At 40.0% G+C, this 22112-nt stretch overlaps 2 protein-coding genes across 4 annotated transcripts; both read right to left on the bottom strand.

The window, feature by feature from the left end:
• Window positions 1-1095: 1095 nt before the first annotated feature.
• Window positions 1096-4114, bottom strand: prorsd1 (prolyl-tRNA synthetase domain containing 1). The gene is made up of 4 exons (XM_027275897.1): window positions 3917-4114; window positions 2342-2467; window positions 2167-2256; window positions 1096-1675 (listed from the first exon to the last, which is right to left on the bottom strand). The coding sequence occupies exons 1-4, from the start codon at window positions 3995-3997 to the stop codon at window positions 1463-1465; spliced, it is 510 nt and encodes a 169-aa protein (XP_027131698.1). The 5' UTR covers window positions 3998-4114; the 3' UTR covers window positions 1096-1462.
• Window positions 4115-12286: 8172 nt separating this feature from the next.
• LOC113744833 (uncharacterized) lies at window positions 12287-15888 on the bottom strand. Of its 3 annotated transcripts, none has more exons than XM_027275880.1 (2): window positions 14879-15888; window positions 12287-14800 (listed from the first exon to the last, which is right to left on the bottom strand). In XM_027275880.1, the coding sequence occupies exons 1-2, from the start codon at window positions 14942-14944 to the stop codon at window positions 12803-12805; spliced, it is 2064 nt and encodes a 687-aa protein (XP_027131681.1). In that variant the 5' UTR covers window positions 14945-15888; the 3' UTR covers window positions 12287-12802. The 3 variants fall into 3 exon arrangements, with proteins under 3 accessions (XP_027131681.1, XP_027131680.1, XP_027131682.1); XM_027275879.1 differs by having other exon boundaries at window positions 12287-14839; window positions 14918-15887; XM_027275881.1 differs by having other exon boundaries at window positions 12287-14761; window positions 14918-15887.
• Window positions 15889-22112: the final 6224 nt, after the last annotated feature.

Raw genomic sequence — 22112 nt, 5'->3', positions numbered from 1 at the left:
GACAGACAGCGAGGGGCAGGAGACCACAGAGACCATATAAAGCTGCGGTGCGTTCAGGTGCTCCTGGAAAGTCTGAAAATTATCAGTTGTTCTGAATAAGTCCATTTACTTTCATTCATCTTAAAGGGGAAGTATTGTATTGAGATATATAGATATATACAGCAGCCACAGCATTAAAATGCATCGTACATGTCAACCTATATTATAATATATCAGAATCAGAAACAGAAATACTTTAATAATCCCAGGGGGAAATTATTTTTTGTTACTATACTCCAGTAAACAAAACAAAACGACATATGTAAACATGTTACTATCTATTAAGAACATATATATTAAAGGTCCAAGGGGTGGACAGGACAACAATGCTGACATGCGGGATCGCCCGTTTTTTGGCTGTATCATGAGTACTTTTCATACTTTAAGTACATTTTCTTGAATGTTTTTACACCCTTGAACCACTTAAATATAAATATATATATATATATATATAAGTGGATATTTAGTCGTGTTGATGATCAATTCAGATACAAATCTTGACATTTTACTACATGCAGTGATAAATCGTATTTCAGTGATTCGGCATTGATCTGGTTTCCCTGCTGCCAACTGTAGCTGCTGTTAGCCCGGTTTGTTAGCCGGGCTGCCGGGCTCAGTTCTGACTTCATGTTTTTTTTTTTTTTTTTTTTAGGGGTTAAATTACTAAGAAAGTTTGTGTACTGTAAATATTAGACAACGTATAAAACATGAAATAATGTGACTTTATTAAGAAATAAAAGCAGCTGAAGGTTCCTTAGTGAAGAAGTAAAGTTGGTGGACTGGTCCTTTAAAATGATTTAGACACAAAATAAACGCACATTGGTGATCTGTCCTCTAGCGCCACCCTCAGGCCACTGAAGTCATTGCGGGTGATGGTGTTACAGTCAGGGTTTGTCTGTTTAAATACACGTGTACTTTACCCGAGTATTTACATTTTATACTTTATAAATATAGAATATTGGTAAATATTGCACCTTTATACTCTAACTACATTTGTCTGACAGCTTAGTTAATATATTTTCTTTTTTAAATAATAAGTCTGTAGTAGTCAGAACTGTATTAGAAGATTTAATTAAGACATACAGATCATATTTACTGTATATTTACAGTTTTCATATGTTGAAACAGCAGTGACGGTCTCTGCTAGGCCGGCATGTCCGTTACATTAGCTGGACTAACCTGAGACACATCATGTATCGGCTTTAAGTCTCTGGAGGAGGACTTCAGCAACAGTCTGGTCCTTTAACACAAAGTAACAGAGAAATAAACACAATGGCTGATTTGAGTCTTAGAGTTTTATAAAAATGTTTTTTTTGGGCAGAGCTGTAACTGAAGCAGACCAGTAAAATGTCTTAAATCTTAAATGTCCATCATCTGAATTCATGCGTCGCTCAACAAAAGTTTGTTTTCATGTCCTGTCCCACTACTCGAAGCTCTCCAGGATGGGTTCATGTCCCGTCTCCTTGAGGAAGTGCAGCAGGTCGTCCGGTCGTAGCCCCATGGTGGCGGCGTTGGTCATCGGGTGGAAGTACACCATCTCGTGCCCTCCCTCCACCAGGTCCCTGTCCAGGACGAACTTCACACTCTGGTCCTTATCGAAGAGAAGAGCGAGAGCCGTCGCGCAGCCCTGACCGACCTACAGACGAGACGGACGGAGGAAGTGAAGACAAAGACACAATGAATAACTTCTTGAAACTCAACCTAATCAGGAACATTTCCACAAGGCCTTAGGAATAAAGGAATAATAATCTACATCTATAATGATTCAACTGCTTTCTTACACCTGTAAATGTTCACAGAGATTCAAACTTTCTTCTGCTTATCCAGGGTTGGTCAGCAGGTTTAGCAGGACCTCCCTCTCCCCAGCAACACCTTACAGCTCCTCCTGGAGGACCCTGAGGGGTTCCCAGGATAGATCGGCCATGTAGTCTCTCCAGTGAGCTCTGGGTCTGCCACGGGGTCTCCTCCCAGTTGGGCGTGCTGGACCACCACAGCCGAGCTCCCCCTGGATGTCCAAGCTCCTCACCCCATCTCGGCTGAGCCACCCAGTGGAGGAAGCTCATTTCGGCCACTCGTATCCAGGTTCTATATTTGAGGAAGCTTCTATAAAGTGTAGCGACTTCTCACCTTCAGTTTCTCCAACATGGTCGCCTCGTCTGCGAAACGCAGGTTGCCGCTGCCGACACCGAGCTTCTTGGCGAGGTCGTTGAGGTTCACCTGAAGAGGAAACAGAGAGGATGATGGGACGCGGAGAAGAGAACACATGGTCCTGTGATGGTGGAGGGAGGGGGGGAGGGCTGACCTGGCGGTCGTGGCGAGCCGACACCAGAAACAGGCTTTTCTTCTTCTTGTCCTTCAGGAAGAGGTTCTTAGTGACGGCTCCGCTCACCTCCTGCAGGTGAGGCATCATCTCCTCCACTGTGAACACCTGCAGGGGGGGAGGAGGTGAACACACACACACACACACACACACACACCACATTCACTTCACTTGTGTTTACAGATTCCACAGTGTTAAAGTGTAACTTTTCTACCATAAAACTAATTAAATCTTAATTTTGTGTAGCAGTAAATTCTGTTTAATGGTCACGTATAAGCAAACAATCATGGTGAAATGTATCTGTGTAAGCTCCTACAAGCTGTTAAATTAAAAACAGAAGAATAGAATAGAAATGTGTTTTTCCTTTTTAGTTTAACGTTGACCTGAAGTTTTAAATAAGAAAAATGTACAAATGTCATAAACATGTTTGCACATTTCATTTATGAATCTTATTATGTTTCAGTTTTTTGTTGACACTGTCAGAGAGGTACTGACCTTACTTCATGTTTATCATTCAGGTTGTAGTTTGCAGTAGTAACGTTCATTAGAACAGCACTGGTGTAGGCACTTTACACCTTGTTTAAATCAACACTGAAATATATCATGTCTCTTTTACAGCTCACTTCAATACCTGTATATCTATATTTTCTATTTCTATATTTTTACCTAAACGTTTTATTAGTTTTTTATTTATTTTACTCTTCAGCTTATTTTTATTCTTTATATGTGTAGTGCTCTTAATGCTGAGCTGACCAACACATTTCATTGTATTGTTTTACGCTGCGTTAACCTGCACTACACAAATAAACCTCAAACTTAGCAGGACTTAGCGCCTCCTGCAGGTCAGAGCCGCTTCATGCAGCCTCAGAAACGTAGCCAATGACTGTAGAAAATATATATATAACAAATAAATAATAATAACATGTATGTATGTATAATAATAATAATAATAAATAATAATCTTGATGATGAGGATGATGATGATGATGATGATGAGATAATAATAATAATAATAATACTAATAACGTTATGACAAAATAAAGTTTGCACTAGAGAAACGTTGTGGTTTCAGAATAAAGACGTTGGCAATTCAGAATAAATCCTCAGTTTAGTATCGTTGCCAGGTGTTAGTGTTTAATTACACACGTCACATATACAATAATATCTGGGCCAACAGTCATCAGAGGCTGTCCTAACCAGACTCCATTTAAAAACATGTCACTTTTTAGGTTGCGTTTATCAAAGGCCAAATTCAACGGGACAGGTAGAAACCACTGCACGTTATTCCACCCTCTGCCGACCTACTGGTGAATCGGCATACAAGGCAACGGCAATACACCTGTCCTTTGATTCAAATGACAACTTTTAAACGCGTCCACGTGTCCATAAAAAGTGTGAAGACACACCAAAGACAGTGGTGTCAGTAGGGTTATGAATGAAGACGAATAAAGTGTGAGATCATTTTGCTTTGAAACAATCAGAAAATTTATTTTATTATTATTATTATTATTGTGAGTTGTGCGCGTGCTGGCTCATAGACAGGTAACCAGGTTTTACCGGCGGGTGATCCACGCAGGTCGTCTGGATGTTTAACGTCTCCAGGTGTTTGTCCAGCTCTGCCCGCAGATCTCCAGACATCTTTAAGAAATGTTGTTATGTCGGTGGATAGAAACAGAAACAGAGGTGGACTACACGTCAATGGACTACACGTCAATGGACAGAGACAGCTGCGGAAGACGAGGAAGAAGAAGAGGAAGAAGTGGATTTTACTGCAGCTGCTGTCTTTCTGCCATCTGTTGGACTGAGTTTCTCTCTGAGTTTATTCAGTTTGATTTTATTTCTACAAATACTGAAATAAAATCAGAAGTTGTGTTTTCTCAGTCAGACTTTGTTTGCATCACACAAACACAATGTGATATAAACATTTCCTGTTCTCATTAAATATTTTTAAATATGTAAACATGTGTCCCTGCAGGTTTTATGTTTTATCATAGTAGTTTTGCCAAGTTATTATTATTATTATTATTATTATTATTATTATTAAACCTTTATTTCCAGGAAAGGTCCCTTGAGATTAAAGATTCTTTAAATGAGTTCTTTTCACGTCCTGGCAGACAGACAGCAGCACAAACTAAGAACCGTCAAACCAAACAATATTACAACACAGAGTGGTCTAAAAATGCTAACGTACAATCAAAGCCATGAGATTAACAACATCAGCTAAAACAACACACCTCGATGTATTCTTCCTCTAGAGATTTAAAAGCATTCAGGGGGTGCTGAGTATCCAAACGCCCTCTTCCCGCGGTCAGTACGAACATTGTATACAGATAAAATATGAACGCACCGAAGACACGTGGAAACTTGCCTGTGACCCATGCATCATTGTTGTGGTAAGTTTTGATAATAAGTTTCACTAAGTTAGTTTTCAGTATTACGTGAAAACTGTCATGCACTGTCCTGTTTTGAGTGCTGCTTCAAAGCCAAGCCATTTTGGTAAGACTGCTTTTGGATGGTATTGGTTGGTTTGTTATTCTACCTGTTCTTTGCAGGAACATCTTGCTATGCCTCAAGGCAGTTCATGCTGAGTGTAGATGGCAAAGTGTGAATGACCACATCCCCAACTTCATCTCTGCCATCTGTTTTATGTTTGGACCTACTACTGCCTCAATATCCATTATTCCTGTGGGTCTGGGCTCCACTCTTGAGTTCCTCAGAGGTAAAGAAATGTTTGTTTTGTTTTAATAATAAATATAAAAAAAAGTTTCCTCATTTAGAAAAAAAAAAATCTGTATTTTTAGTGGTGATTATGAATTGTGTTCAAAGGTGTTTCTTCATGTCACTCTGAGAGGGGCACAAAGTTGAACAAAGAAGAACAAAGAAGCAGCTGTCGGTGAACCAAAGAGTCCTCCCCCTGATCGCAAGATCTCGCTGACCAGGATTGAGATGGAGAGGGACATGTTTAAGATGTGACTTATCCATGCACTGTTAAGTCTGACCTCTTGGCACAGCGCCACCTGTTGAAACGGTATGAAACGATGTACACAAGGCTACAACTAATCATATTTCATTATATATTAATCTGTGTTTTATTTGTCTTGATTATTGATTATTGATTGATTTGATTGATTGGTTTGGTCCATAAAATGTCAGAAATGGGAAAATGTGGATCACTGTTTTCAAACGTCCCAGGGGACGTCCCAAATGTCTTATGTCCAATTTGTGTATTTTTGCCATTTTTGTTGTTAGAGGCTGTACTTTTAGTTAGGTCAAACAATTTGAAGGTATTACTTGAACAATAAGATCAAGGCAACAGCATATAGTGTATTATTTTATTTTTTTTGCCTTTTTGTTAGAAGGGTAATACTGACTTTGGTACACCAATCCTAATTTTCCTTCCATGCAGGGAGTTTTCTAGTTTTGGCTTCTTGTTTTATGTTATCAGAAGGCAATTTTCAGATGCTGTTGTGTCACAGGGAACATTGACTCGATGGAGTTTGTTTAATAGTGTTTATTTTGATTAAAAATGACTGAGGAAAGATGATGTGGTGTCTGACCTCCGGTGACTTGATTAAAAGTTTGAGTTTTGTTTTCCAGTTTTGACTGGTTTTGTTCCCAGAAGCAAGCTTTCGGAATACTCAGTAATTTGAAGTAATTATAGTACTAGCAGTAAGTTTGCAAAGCTTCTTGATGCATTGGAGTTGATTTGAAGGTTTAACATATATTAGGTTTTAAAGATTTACATGTATTTTACCGTAAAACAAAAACAGTTTCAACTATGACATTTAACAGTTCTATCAAAACCATACCGTAATGTCTTATCCATGGTCACCATATTTATTTCGGTAGTTTACTGTAAAATAGTTTAATTCTTTCTGTTATTTTTACAGCAAACATTATGTAAATAGGTCAATGATATTCATTTTTTTAGTAGTAATTTACTGGTAAAAACACAATTTTCAACCTTGAATTCACAGTTCTTATAAAACCATACCGTACTATCTTATACATGGTCCCTCTTTATTACGGTAGTTTTACTGTAAAATAGTTTACATTTTACCTGTTATTTTTACAGCACATTACTGTAAATCGGTGTGATGATATATAATTTTTTAGTAGTAATTTACTGTAATAACACCATTTTCAACCTTGAAATTTACAGTTCTATAAAAACCATACCGTTAATGTCTTTACATGGTCACCATATTTTTTACGGTAAGTTCTGGCAACCACAGCTGCCAGTATTTTCCGTAAAAAATACAGGGTTTTTTTTTACCGATTGTCACCAACGATTAGCTTAGAGAGATGTCCGTCAGGACTTTGTTCACCCACATGTGGAAGGAGTGAAAGTTTAAGTCAGTATTTAATTCTTTGAAATACTTTAATGTCTGTCTGCCAGGTTTGCCACCTTGTCTGGGACCACGACATTTTTGGGGTGTTTTGTCTTACGGTTGCACTGTATCTGAAGGTATTTCTTAAAGAAAAAGGCTTGGGTTCACGTATTCCATTCTAATCGACGCATTATCAGTTCAAATACTGCGCTTCTGATGCTTCTACAAAACCATGTGAGGTCAGCCCTCATGGAGCTAAACTCTCAGGTCAAGCTGTACGAATGGATGGAATTTTCTAAGGCTGTTGCCTCTCATAATTGGTGACAAAGTGAAAGATACAGCAGATAACGTGTGGCAGTTGACTCTGCTGCGCTAAAAGACATTGTGGACATGATATGTGCTCAGAAAATCTCTGTTCCTCAGGTTGCATACCTTGATGTACTCATTCAGGAATATTTAGAGTCAAGAATGGCTCTTTCCCAGAAAGTGGCCTGAAACCAAAGCATCATATCTACGTCACTACCCAGAAATGATTCTGAAATTGGGCCCCTGATCAGACTATGGACAATGCGCTTTGAAAGTAAGCACAGTTATTTCAAGAGATGTGCAAGGAATTTGAAAAATTTCAAAAACCTCTGCCTTACTCTGTCTGAAAAGACATCAGCTGTTACAGGCGTATCTTTCAGCAGGTCAATGGGCAAAGCTTGTCTTCCAGTTAAAGATGGTTCTCCATTTTACTCAGGACTATACAGTAAAGCCATTTCAAGATGCAGTCAGACAATTTGACTTCACTGAGACCAACACAAAGGTCACAGTAGAAATTCTTACAAGGGAACATCATATAAAAAAGGGCAATTCCTTGTCACAGGGAACATTGACTCCATGCAGTTTGGTGAACAGTGCTCATTTTGATTAAAAATGACACTGTTCATTTTCTGATGTCAGTGTAACACACAGAATTCCTTTCTGAGTACCACCTTTACTCAGTGAGGAAAGACAATGACAAGAAAGAGCAGTGTCTGAACATTAGTGTACTGATTGTTTCTATCCTTGCCATCTTACATCAAAGATGGTGCCAAATAGTTCCTTTGAAAACACGGTGTGTCTATACATTATTAACTGTCTTGGACTGTCATTCTGGGTTAATTGTGCTTTATTCCTTTCACTCAGAAATGGATGACGCAGAGCAGCAAATCAACATACGCAGTGCCATCCCAAAGGTGTTGCCAGACCTCCCAGCCTCAATCTTGGATATTTTAGTGGAGACACTCCAATCATTGGGGGTGTGGGATAGAGACCACTGAGGATTTTCACTTCATTCGGGAAAATGATTTGCTTTCAACACTAGACCAATTAGCAAGAAGATTGGTAGCTGCTGGAACAAACCAGTAAGTAATTTTGACAAGCTTTTTGAAGTAGGTCTGTAAACCAAGGATATAAAACACATTTAAATACATTTTGTTGATTCCATTCTTTACAGCACAAACAATGAAGGCCATAGTCAGTCAGCGTTGTCTTCTCATCTTCCTCAACATGCTCTTCAGTCAGTCTCTCCCATTGTCCACCCGCTGGATTACTGCTGCAGGACTGGGTTAACGACTTCCAGATCCCATGGACGAAAGTTTCTGAAGACTTGATGCAGTGTTTATTTAGAGGGGGGAAAAAGGCCAAGTCCGCGGGCTATGTAGGAAATGGTCCGGATTGTAGTTACTGAAATGATGAAAAGCCTGGCCTCTCCCAGTACAAAAGCCTCCACAGAAGTTGCCAAAAAAATGACTGCAAAGTATCCACAGTCACTGCAAGTGTCATAGCAGTGATGTGGTTGGACTAGGATATCACTCACTAGTCAAGCAGTTACAAGCCCGACTTGAAATGTGAAGCGGTCTTACCCCCAAGGATAAAGAAGCGCAAACAGGTGTCAGATGAGTATGACACAGATGAAATCCCAGCTGAACAAAGGGCAGTTATGCAACACCTATGGTTGCATAAAGTGGGAATGACAATATATGCCATTGAGTGAGGACACCAGAAAGCCAACAGCCAGAGAAGAAGACAAAATGAAAGCGCTCAGTGAAACGACTAACTTCAGCCCAGGCGAGGTAGAAAACTCTATGAAGTGTACCTACTACTCCTAACGTAAAGAGATAAACAAGGGAACAGATCAGGCATCCCTCATGGAGGATTGGCCTTTTTTGTTCAGGAGATTGGCATGGCAGTCCACTTCCAAGAGCTCACTGGGATATCGCTGAAAAGAGACTTTCCTCACCACATGCAGAAAAAAAGGGAAAACGGCTTCTGGACTTCCTGAGAACCATTTGTGCAGACAAGAGCAAAATAGTTCTTCAGGCTGTCCCAAAGCTGGAAATTCTGAGAGGACAGTTGGAGGGCTGCTCAGAAGATGTCAAGGATATGGTGCTCCTTCTTCTCTCCTACTTTGATGAAAAAGAGGAGAACCTCTTCCACTATGTTGAACATGTCAAAACTGTCTGGCAAAGAAGATACAAGTGGAAGACTTGCCTGTGACACCATGCTCTTGTATGTGGTAAGTTTTGATAATAAGTTTCACTAAGTTAATGTTTTCAAGTATTACGTGAAAACTGTCATGCACTGTCATGTTTTGAAGTGCTGCTTCAAAGCCAGCCATTTTGGTAAGACTGCTTTTGGATGGTATGGTTGGTTTGTTATTCTACCTGTCTTTGCAGGAACATCTTGCTATGCCTCAAGGCAGTTCATGCTGGTGTAGATGGCAAAGTTGTGAATGACCACATCCCCAACTTCATCTCTGCCATCTGTTTGATGTTTGGAACCTACTACTGCCTCAATATCCATTATCCTGTGGGTCTGGGCTCCACTCTTGAGTTCCTTCGAGGTAAAGAAATGTTTGTTTGTTTTAATAAATAAATTAAAAAAAAAGTTTCCTCATTTAGAAAAAAAAAAATCTGTATTTTTAGTGGTGATTATGAAATTGTGTTCAAAGGTGTTTCTTCATGATCAATCCTGAGAGGGGCACAAAGTTGAAACAAAGAAGAACAAGAAAGCGCTGTCGTGTGAACCCAGAGTCCTCACCTGATCGCAGATCTCGCTGACCAGGATTGGAGAGGGACATGTTAAAGATGGACTTATCCAACTGAACTGTTAAGTCTGACCTCTTGCACAGCGCCACCTGTATGAACCGGTATGAAACGATGTAACACAAGGGCTACAACTAATCATAATTTTTCATATATTAATTGTGTTTATTGTCTTGATTATTGATTATTGATTGATTGATTGATTGGTTTGGTCCATAAAATGTCAGAAATGGTGAAATGTGGACACTGTTTTCAACGTCCCAGGGGACGTCCTCAAATGTCTTATGTCCAATTTTGTGTATTTTTGCCATTTTTGTTAGAGGCTTTACTTTTAGTTAGGTCAAACAATTTGAAAGTTTACTTGAACAATAGATCAAGGCAACAGCAATATAGTGTATTATTTATTTATTTTTTGCCATTTTTGTTAGAGAAGGTAATACTGACTTTGGTTACACAATCCTAATTTCCATTCCATGCAGGGAGTTTTCTAGTTTTGGCTTCTTGTTTTATGTTCAGAAGCAACTTTTCAGATGCTGTTGTGTCACAGGGAACATTGACTCGATGGAGTTTGTTTAATAGTGTTTATTTTGATTAAAAATGACTGAGGAAAGATGATGTGGTGTCTGAACATCCAGTGACTTGATTAAAGTTTGAGTTTTGTTTTCCAGTTTTGACTTGGTTTTTGTTCCCAGAAGCAAGCTTTCGGATACTCAGTAATTTGAAGTAATATAGTACTAGCAGTAAGTTTGCAAAGCTTCTTGATGCATTGGAGTTGATTTGAAGGTTTACATTATATTAGGTTTAAAAGATTTACATAGTAATTTACCGTAAACAAAAACAGTTTTCAACTATGAAATTTACAGTTCTAAAAACCATACCGTAATGTCTTATACATGGTCACCATATTTATTTCGGTAGTTTACTGTAAAATAGTTTACATTCTTTCGTTATTTTTCAGCAAATTACTTAATAGGTCAATGATATATCATTTTTTTAGTAGTAATTTACTGTAAATAACACAATTTTCAACCTTGAAATTCACAGTTCTAAAAACCATACCGTACTATCTTATACATGGTCACCATATTTATTACGGTAGTTTACTGTAAAATGTTTACATTTTACCTGTTTTTTTTTACAGCACATTACTGTAAATCGGTTTGATGATATATAATTTTTTTAGTAGTAATTTACTGTAAATAACACCATTTTCAACCTTGAAATTTACAGTCTATAAAACCATCCGTAATGTCTTATACATGGTCACCATATTTTTTACGGTAAAGTTCTGGCAACCACAGCTGCCAGTATTTTTACCGTAAAAATATACAGGTTTTTTTTTACCGATTGTCACCCACGATTTAGCTTTAGAAGATGTCCGTCAGACTTTGTTTGCATCACACAAACACAATGTGATATAAACATTTCCTGTTCTCATTAAATATTTTTAAATATGTAAACATGTGTCCGTGCAGGTTTTATGTCTGATCATAGTAGTTTTGCCAAGTATTATTATTATTATTATTATTATTATTAAACCTTTATTTAACCAGGAAAGGTCCCATTGAGATTAAGGATTCTTTAGATGAGATTCTTTTCACGTCCTGGCAGACAGACAGCAGCACAAACTAAGAACAGGTCAAACCAAAACAATATTACAACACAGAGTGGTCTAAAAATGCTAAACGTACAATACAAGCCATGAGATTAACAACATCAGCTAAAACAACGACACCTCGATGATTCTTCCTCTAGAGATTTAAAAGCATTCAGGGGGTGCTGAGTATCCAAACGCCCTCTTCCCGAGCTCAGTACGAACATTTGATACAGATAAAATATAAAAGTCCCTTGAACGCAGCGAATATTGTCCATCACACTCTCTAGAATTAAAAGAACAGAGATATTATTATTATTATTATATTAAGAAGGGCCTGAGCCAGCTTTACTTCCTGAGGAGGCTCAGGTCCTTGAACGCAGCTGCAACAGGATCTGCAGATGTTTTCAGTCTGTGGTGGCGAGCACCATCTCCTTTGCTGCAGTGTCCTGGGGTGCCTTTTGCTGCATATTGGAAAAAAACATGTTTCATTATAGGGACAAAGAATGAATATATTTTTATAATAATAATGAAGAAGAAGAATTTATCACCTGGGGAAAAATGCATGCATGTTCTCGTTGCATAGTAACTATTTTTTTCTAGCTTTAACTTTGAGTTAAAACCTGAAGAATTAAAGTGAATGTCAGCAAAAAGAGACATTCAAAGCTACTTCATTCTTCTTCAGAACTTCAAATGTAAAAGGACACAGTGAAAATAATTTATACTAAGTGGAAAAAGGTCTATTTAATCACCGCTCCCCCTCCACCTCATCTGTCGCCAGGTGAGACGGTTTAAATTTAGTAATTTAGCCGACTCCAACTTAACAAAAAAAGAGAAACAATCAAGGGTTAAATCAAGTCACCTCGTCAGGGAGTCGAACCCTGGTCTTCCACCCTGACAGGTGGATATACTGGCCACTGTACTAACGAGGTTTGTGAACCCATGAGATTGTTCCTCATAAGCTGAATGGCTTAAGGCTGATGGCTAATTAGTTTTTATCAGTATTGCTGTTATTCATGTGTTTTTTATGATTGTCGCTATTATACAATCATTGGCGAACCGGAGCACCCGGAGAAAACCATAATCTCGTATCATAACCACTTGAAGAAGGCGATGGTCATTTATCGGGGAGTCGAATCCCGGTCTTCAACCAGATAGGTGGATATACTGGCTGCTGTACTAACGAGTTTTTTTTTTAATATATAGTTGTCATACAATGTGTGGGGGAACCGGAGCACCCGGAGAAAACCCACCACATTGAAGCTTCAAAGGTGTTAAAAGAAGCGGTGAAACAGCAAAGATCAGGGCTGGGAGCCCAACACGGACCATTGCTGGAAGGCCAAGATGTTGTGTGGCCTAAAATTCTTTTATGATTATCGCTATTATACGACCATTGGCAAACCGGAGCACCCGGAGAAAACCATAATCCCTTACCCTAACCAATTATTTAATCATCGCTGCAGCACCCGCTACTGCACATGCACCCCATGGCTATTTTTCCCAAAGCCGAGAAGAACCTGGAGACTGGACTCTTCTGTGTCGGGCGATTCTGTTGGATCTTAAACTGTTTCACAACAGCGGCATCGAAAGATCTATCGTTTGATACCAGTGCAGCCAGCATCTTTTTTTCAGAGCCAAAATCCTTGATTAGTCCCTTAATCACGGCCTTGTTGAGCTTTTTCATTTGTCTGACAGAGACAGGATTGCTGATCTCACCCATGAGCGCCTCTGACAGACGATTGATGATGCTGGAGATGTCCATATTCTCAACAAGCCGTTTCATTTTCCGAGGAGCCCTTTTGATTATCTTCACGAGCAGAAGAGAGACGATTGTGTTGGTCAAAGAGGAGGTAACTGGTAGAGACACACTGTCATCTTCCTCTTCAGACATTAAAGAGTCAATAGGCTTCAAAGGAGAGATTCTTGGTGTCTGCGTGGCTCTGAACTGACTTAGTTCAGACACTGCGTCCTCGTGACGCACATTATCATCTATCCAGAAAATGTTCAAATCATGCAGGAATTTTACCATGAAATGCTCTGTAATGCCGTACAGAGCCTCAGGAGAACATTCGTGGAGCGTGGCGTCCTCCAACCTTCTGACCCTGTAGATCACAGAGTCAGAAAGGCTTCTCCTCATCCCAGTCATTGGAATTTTGTAAGTATGACCAGCCATGACATGACCGTAGATCTTATTGACCAAGTCCTTGGAAAAGATGCGGATCTCAGAATTGATTTTTTCCTGAACCGATTGGCCACTTGTTGCAGGTTTCACTGTGTCAGATCCATTTTCATCCATCATTTCTTCGTTGTCGTCGTCAGAGATGTCCGGGGACAAAGAAGCAACCCTGCCAGTTTGTCTGATTGCGCTCTTTATGTCCTCAATCAGATGCACAAATTTTTTGTCAGCAAAGTTGCAAAAGAGGCGCTCCTGAAATGCTGCAAATCCAGTCTTCTCTGTTGTCAGGTCCGGTCTGGTAAAAAAGTCTTTCACTGATTGAAGCAGTCGCGCTATATCACCACAAGGTGTCTGTGTCCGCGAAGAGTGGTAAGAGAGGTCAGAGGAGGTTTCCCTCTCTACCAGGTCCGGTCTCAAACATTGTTGCGCAAGGATGTCATCCAAGCTGTCAGTCAAGTTGGGGGCAGGATCGTCGTCACTCTGACATGACCCTTCCCATCCATCCGATCCCTTTGATTTCCTGCTGCCCGGTGAACAGCACAGTCTCAGGCAACATGGCTTGAGTTTAGCGACCGCTTTTTTAAGATATGTGGTCACAATAAGAATCATTTGTGGCAGAGTACTAATGGGGATATTAATGTCCTCAATGTCCTTTTCATCTGCGGCCAGCTCCACAAGGGACACAAACTTTTGTGCGACCTCTTGCTGGACCGGATACGTTAAATCTTCCAGGCATTCCTCCGCGGGTACATTGAGCACCTCTGCAAAACTACTGGGGAGGGTCTCTTCAATCTGCAGGTTAAACAGGTCCACAACCTCTTCGAGCTCATTCTGATCTAGATTCCCGCGCTGCCTGCACGTCTTCAATGTAGCAAGGAAGAGATCTTTGCAGAGGCTGTTTACGATGCATGTGATCATTTCGGACAGTGTTTTCTCCAGATTCGAGGACAAAATCCCTGCACTGAGGAGATTCCACTGTGCCTCGGTGACAGTCTCAAAATAAGCACTTAGGATGGGCATCAGGGACTCCCGAGTGACCATCTCGATATTATTCCTGCGGGAATCCTGCTGCTCCATCTCTTCACTGAATGGTTGGTTCGGGGAATCCCGAATGACCATCTCGAAATTATTCCTGAGTAAATCCTGCTCCATCTCTTCACTGAATGGTTGGTTCAGGGGCTGAAAAGTGACCATCTCGAAATTATTCCTGCGGGAATACTCTTGCTCCATCTCTTCGCTGAATGGTTGGTTCAGGGGCTGAAAAGTGAGCATCTCGAAATTATTCCTGCGGGAATACTCTTGCTCCATCTCTTCACTGTATGGTTGGTTCAGGGGCTGAGAAGTGACCATCTCGAAATTATCCCTGCGGGAATACTCTTGCTCCATCTCTTCGCTGAATGGTTGGTTCAACATCTTCGCGCCTGTGTATGTTTGTGTGTGTGTCCGAATAAAACCAAAGTCCAGAGTGTGTGAAGTCACCTTCTAGATATAAACTACCGTGTGACGTCACGTCTGAACTTCAAAGGGCACACGCTCGCGCATGCGCACACGGGAAGTCGCCGTTGCTAAGCAACGCGTAAACGTCTCCATCTCCAAAACACCGTCCGTCGGTCTGCATGTCAGACACAGATGGATGCAAACAGCGAAATAAAGAGTCTGTTTGGTGGAAATGTGAGTCTTTATCTCGCCTCGATGTTCTGTGTTCTGTGTGTTTAATATTATCAGAAGGTCTGCACCAAACCTGCAAAAAAAAAAAAAAGCTCCTGAAACACACGACAGACGGCGAATTAACAGTATTTTACCTCCCAGCACTTATTTTCATCAAGGTTAGTTCGGTAGAGAGTTGCCGAAGCCAGAAAAACATAAAGTTTGTACATAAATACAATACATGATGCCGAATAAACAAGAACACCGTCAACGTGTGACCTCCTTTATGTCGTTTCTATAGCGATACGTTTGTCGGTTAATTAATAGTTCATTGTTCAAATTGTATTTTATTTTTATGGAGGTTTTCTGCATAAATCTGTTGACGGCTGACCGGGTTCAGTCTCTAATGATTGACTGGGGAGGAGTGGTGTTTGCATTTGTGCATTAATCAAACACTCACTGGTTGGTCACTGTGCAGCACATACAATAAGTCCACTGAATAAACACAGAAAACCCAATGTCTGAATAAAATTCACCTAAGTAACTTTGTGTTTTTAACATCATGGCTGCATAATTTGTGTATAAAGATCATTTAACTCTTCTGTCCAGCTCTCCAGAATTAACATGTTAGCACAGATATGTAGTACTATCAACAAAATGAGCTTTAAGTATCAAAAGTACTGATTGTCACCCAACGATTTAGCTTTAGAAGATGTCCGTCAGATCATGGCTTGGTTTACAAAACTCCTCAGTATAGATTTCTTCTTTCTTGCAGGTAAGAATATTTCTTAGTAACTTATTTGAAGGTTTTCCAACAGGATATATCTCAAGATCCAGTGTTGTAGTACTTGAGACTGGTATTTGGCTCCTCTCAGAATTGACAAAGAGGGCTCTGGATTTTAGTTCAAGACCGGTCAAGACCATGACTTTGGGTATATCACTTAACTCCCTGTGCATTGTCTGATTGTTTATTAACTCTAGGAAGGAGACATCAGCTAAAGTTTCCCTAAACCGCAAAGAGTTCATCCGCAAAAACAGCATCCGAAAGAACACCCAGCATGCAATGCTTAATGAGGTGACTCAATGTATCAACCACCCAAAGAGTTTTCATGAATATTAGCTACTCAAGTTACTATCTGGTCTTGGTTTTGACTTGGTGTCAACATCAAGACAAGCCCATTCAGACACAAAACTGGATGTACAGGTTAAGGGAGTTCCCCAAACGAAAGAAAGAAGTAGTACCTGCTTCAGGTGTCCATGGTCCTGCTTTTACATAACCCCTCTTCTCAAGGGCGAAGACAAGGTCCCTGATAACTATCTCTCCTGCATCCAGATGCTCCAAAATGCCCTGCATAAAAGCAAAAGCATGCACAAAGGCACAAGGTCTGTTATGATTCACTATCTGCTAGTTGCAAGTGTGCAAAACCACTTCCTTTTGCACAAAAGTGCACACACGGAACTGAACTCTGTGGTGTACCGTGGCTTCAAAACACGAACAGGCAACAAGAGGAGCTGTTGAAGTCTCATCTCAGTGTGTCTGCTGCTCACGTTCTTTTCTCCACCTGGTGCCTACACAGGATTTTAACAGACACCTGCCAGCATGCCGTGCTATAAATACCAATATTAAAACATATACATGGTTTTCCCATCTGAATACCAGTGACACAGGCACCCAAACAGCCTGTTTTATTTCATCATGAGATGTTTCGTCGAGGGCGAGGACACACTGGAGGACGTGTTGTCAACATCCCACTTTCACCTGTGTTATAAGATGTAATCATCCATAATGGGTTACGCATTAACTCACCATCATGACCCAGTTTAATACAGAACACAAGGTCAGTGTCACGTAACTCTTTTATAGAAATGATCATAACAAAGTTGAGAGAGAGATATTTAGGCCGAAGCAGCATCAAAAGGCCAAAAGTGCATGAAGACACCAACAACGCTGAGTCCCTCTGATCAAATATTAATCCAAAGATTATCTCAGACTGTGTCCGTGCTGTACGTTAGAGCATTTCAACACTGTAATGAGATTATTCTGATTTAATCATCAGTACAAACTATAAAACACCGAGCTGAAGAAAAAATTCCAATGTTTAAAGCAACATTGTGTGACTTTTCTACTGCAAACTAACAGAATATAATTTGATAATTGAATAATCTCTGATACGTCCCCTACCCGGGGACCATGTCTTAAACAGATTTTTGGAACAGGGAGATGGACAATAGGGTCTTGCTCTGTAACAACGCCTCCATCTGTCCACTAGGTGTCCCTGTTGCTCTCTTTGAATAGAGGGGTCATCAGCTAAATAGGCTGCACCTGGTGGGCCGGTGTGCGCCACCCTATGGAGGCCTCCGCTGTTCAGCTGCTCTGCTCTGGTTCTCTGGTTTTCTGGTTCTGGTTCTGGCATCTGGCACGATGACAACATGTGTTCTCCTGTTGTAGTCTCTACATGCACACAGTCACAGTCAGCTGCTGGCATTACATTACATCACTAGTCACTTTTATCCATAGTGACTTACAGGGCACACTAACATTGTGATATTTTATTGTATATTGGTCTATATATTTATACATTTATTCATTAACCTGCCTCTGGTGTTTCTTCACGGCTAAACGTTTCCTCAGTTTGTCATTTAACTGTAGTCATAGATCTGAATACTTCCTCCAGCACTAATGACACAGTTTTGTGTTGATGTGTAATAACAGCGACTTGTTTCACAAGGTCATGGCTCTTCTTTGTACAGTATGTGTGTGTTTGTTTTCCTTTAGAGGGAACATGACTGCTTTGTACATAATCTCAAATGTGTGTATGTATGTATTCTTGTGTTTTCTATCGATTGTATGTCTCCATTCTGTTGTTCAGGGAGCTGAACAGAGGTTGCAGCAGCTTTATGAACAGAAAACAATAAAAACAAACATCCTACAGAGGAAAATACTGAGCGAGAGAGACAGACAAAGAAAAGATGAGATGGACGAGAACTGCAGAGAAACCGACAAACAGAAGCAGGTGTTATACTGTTGTTCTTCTTCTATTTATTGTATATACTTGTTTTTAAATTTAAATTTGCCTACTATTTATATTTTATATTTGATATCGGGCTGCTTTTGCCTACTATTTATATTTTATATTTGATATCGGGCTGCTCCGGGACCAGAGGAAACCAATTTAGTTTCATCCATGTATTTGCATGTGCTGTAATGACAATAAAACTCCTTGAATCCTTGAGTGTTTTCATGCCTCTATGGGCGAGCGACTTTGACAAATTAGCTCCCAGTGTTCTCAGGCTGCAGTGATCAGTGGTCAAAAGTGGTCCAAGGACAAAAAAGTGTGACAGGGTCATTGATGCATGTGAGTTTTTACTCTCCTATACCTGATAAAAAGTACAACAAGTGAAAGTACTTTCTTATTTACTATACTTAATAATAATAAATGAGAAATTATACTTGGTCTGCAGGCCTGCTGAACACACTTTTGATGATCTGCTTGGTTTCAGTGTGGTGAACTGATGCATTTAATATTCATTGTTTCCTTTGACCACAGGGATCACACACAGAGTCCTGTTTATAACTCTCCACCCTGCTGCTTCCCGGGTCAGCTGCCAATCAAGCAGAAGTCCTGAGAGACAGAAATTATTCTTTATTTATTGAGAAATATGCACGTACACGTGGGAGTGATGTTGTACTGGATATCAGTACGGCTGTGATTCAGACAAAGTTGATTTAATTATTTAACACCTAATCATTCAATAATCACGTCTGCAGAATTCGGTTGGTGTCCAGGTGATTCAAGACTTAATGAAGCTTCCAGGATTTTATGAATGATTCTAAAACATGAATCACGTCACTTTGTGCTGCAGCGATGGTCAAGTTATCAACGGGGAATGTGCACTCACACATTTGAGTAATCTTTGTATGAGCTTGCATGATTCAAAGAGACCAAAGAGGATGTTGATGGAGGAAGTTAAGAAGAAAGAACTTGTAATCAAGTAAATGGCGTGTCTATATTCGCAGTCTGCGCCCTGTATGCCTGTTTCTGAGTTCCGTCTAGACCTGCTCTGTATGGAAAGTCTGATGACATAACTGGATGTGATCAGGCGTGATGTGATATAAATAAAATGTAATACGTTGGATGGATTGGAGGTTGTGTAACATAAAGAGTGTTTAGGTCTTTAAGGTTTGTTCTTACACGTCCTGTATGACAGTAATAGAGAGGTGAGCTGCACCGTCGTGTCTATTGTGCCTCAGCGTCATTCATCATTTAAACGTTCTGATGTGGCTTCAGCGGTAATTACTTTTACAGTTTCCTATTCAGACTGAGAAACGACCTTCAAGCGTGTGTCCTCGTTTCTCTGAAAACTGTGTCTGTGTGTTTATTGTCCATCATGTGTCAATCATTCAGTGTCCTACATTACTCCCATACCCATCAGTTTAACTGGTGATTAAATGGATAGACAGATAGGGTTTCTATGGTGTGTGTGTGGCTGTCAACAGAAACCCACACACAGAACGGAAACGCACACATAGAATAGAAACACACACACACACACACAACGGAAACACACACAACGGAAACACACACAACGGAAACACCCACACAAAACGGGAAACCACAGACACACAAGCGCGCACACACACGCACGCACACACACACACACTCACACACACACATACAAACACACGGCTGACTGTGATTACTCTTCCATCGGTCGATGTTGCAGTAGCTGAAACTGCCAAACAACTCAAACTCTTCACCTCTGTGTCCCTAAACTTCTGTATTTTATTTCTTATTTTTCTTGTTGTTTGTTTGTGATGGACAGTCTTACACAGTCTGTGTTCAAACGCCCGAACAAAAGTTTGAAAAAATCACTAAAGTTGTGCGCCACGTAGAAAGAGGAAATGTGATGAAAGCTTCTTCAGTCTGAAGAGCTTTGAGTGACAGGACTGCGAGTAGCTGCTGCTCCACCTGCTGTTAGGGAAAGGTTAATTACAGAGAAGATGAACATCGTGGTACAAAGACTGTGACCATGCCTCATTATCAAAGAAGAAGAATCACTGTGTTTTGACTGCCAGGCCTAAAAAATGTCAGAAAAAAACACTTTTACATTTAGACAAATATTTTAGGTATTACAAGTTTCTGAAATGTAATGTTTAAATATGTAAATGAGGAATTGTCTCATGAAAACGTATATATATATAACCTATACTTTGGATAAAGCCAGGTTCAAAATTCTTGAATATTTCTTCATGTTTTTATGAATCAAATAAATCAGGCTCTAAATTATCAACAAAGCTTCAAAATACAGATAGAAACTAAACTAGAATGTTTAATGTATGTGAAGATTTGTGGCTCATAATATGCCAACACATAAGATTCAAATTGAAGTATATCAGACCCATATATGATCTGTTCTCATAGAAATAATAATATTAATACTGATAAAAATACTACTACTACTAATAATAATAATAATAAACTCATGTTCCACCCCTGAAAAATGTAACATACATTGACCTGTCAATCAAAGCGTCCACACTCTTAATCCTGCATAACTTTAAGCCTTAATATAACCTGAACAGGTGAGTTGTATATAAATTCACCCTCAGTACAGTTGTCATGAACGGGGAAATTAGCTACAGAGACCAAAACTGTTTTTTGTACCAGGCTGTAAACATGTTTATTTCTGCTGTGAAGTTGGACATTTGGACATGGGGACTTATGGAGACTGACTCACTTCTGGAGCCAGCCTCAAGTGGACGACAAGAGGAACTGCAGCTTTTGGCACTTTTACCAAGTTGCAGCTTGGAATTAAACGTATAAATGAAACAATGTCAATGATCTACTTACTACAAGTTATAGTGAGTCATGCATTAGGAAACATTAGTTATGCGTATGTTTTGTACCTTTATTATAAAATTTAATCTATGTTCTGTGTATGATATGAAGGCTGCTGCTCTTTCTAAAGACACATCCTGTGTGTGTTCTCGTTGTCTGTGTTTGTTTGCAGGAGATGAATCGGCTCCTGCAGAGAAAACATCTGCTGCTCGCTGCAAATTATCGCTCAACATGTGTCTTCCTCTCAGAAGAACCTCAAACATTCATCCTTCTTACATCATGGAGGAACCATTCAGGACAGATTCTTTTTATTTAAGTTTTACAGACTCAGTCGTTTAATCTGTTCCAGTAAAGAAAGAAAGTGTTACCACACATTTAAACTGCTTGTATGCCGGTTTATTTTAACTGCGTACTTTGCAATGCAGGACAAGGCTCTTTGGACACCTAAGGCTCTTTAGGTGTAGTTGCAGATTGAACTACACTTACCCTCTCCTCCCAGTTGTGAGTGTGAGCCTGGAGGCTGCTGAGCCTGGTTACATTGCCAGCTTGCCCAGCTCCGGTTCTGGAAGGGCCTGAAAACCTCCTCCTCTTAATCCCGGTTGTCCAAAACGCCTGTGGTACAAACACTAACACTCCTCCTGGTGCTCTGAGCTCACAGTCCAGGCAGCCTGGTTTACTAACTGAGCTAAAATATGATCCAGTTTCACCAAAATCAGTGAAATGAGTTGGCGGTGTGTGACTTAGCGCCCTAAAGCATTACGTACCACCCTCTCCTGTGAAGGTCAGTAAAGTATCATCTCTTTACTTTGGTAGATTTGGACACATTTTAAGAGCTTTCACCTTGACCTCTGTTGTCCATTAAAGTGATTCTCAGAGTTTACACTGTTTTCACACACACACGCATACACACACACACACACACACTGTAATCGTGTGTTCATCAGTGAGAGGGTTTGTCATAATGTCCTCTCATGTGAATTAAGTGAAAGCAGCAGGTCAGCAGATAATCAACATAATGACCTAAAGACCCACATAAACGGTGTGTGTGTGTGTGCAGGTGTAGGTGTGTCTCCCTTATAAACATGTTTTCCTGT

This window comes from Larimichthys crocea, unplaced genomic scaffold (assembly GCF_000972845.2).
Source record: "Larimichthys crocea isolate SSNF unplaced genomic scaffold, L_crocea_2.0 scaffold239, whole genome shotgun sequence".
Taxonomy (NCBI): Eukaryota; Metazoa; Chordata; class Actinopteri; family Sciaenidae; genus Larimichthys; species Larimichthys crocea.
This window is presented reverse-complemented; position numbering and strand designations above follow the sequence as displayed.

What these genes read in the sequence shown, in the direction of transcription:
- prorsd1 (XM_027275897.1), bottom strand. Translation starts at nt 3,997, where the DNA reads ATGTCTGGAGATCTGCGGGCAGAGCTGGACAAACACCTGGAGACGTTA. An exon ending in CCTGCGTGGATCACCCGCCG is followed by an intron (nt 2,468 to 3,916) that starts GTAAAACCTGGT and finishes CCCCCCCTGCAG; the next exon opens with GTGTTCACAGTGGAGGAGAT. An exon ending in CGGCTCGCCACGACCGCCAG is followed by an intron (nt 2,257 to 2,341) that starts GTCAGCCCTCCC and finishes TTTCCTCTTCAG; the next exon opens with GTGAACCTCAACGACCTCGC.
- LOC113744833 (XM_027275880.1), bottom strand. Translation starts at nt 14,944, where the DNA reads ATGTTGAACCAACCATTCAGCGAAGAGATGGAGCAAGAGTATTCCCGC. An exon ending in GCAGGGATAATTTCGAGATG is followed by an intron (nt 14,801 to 14,878) that starts GTCACTTCTCAG and finishes AATTTCGAGATG; the next exon opens with CTCACTTTTCAGCCCCTGAA.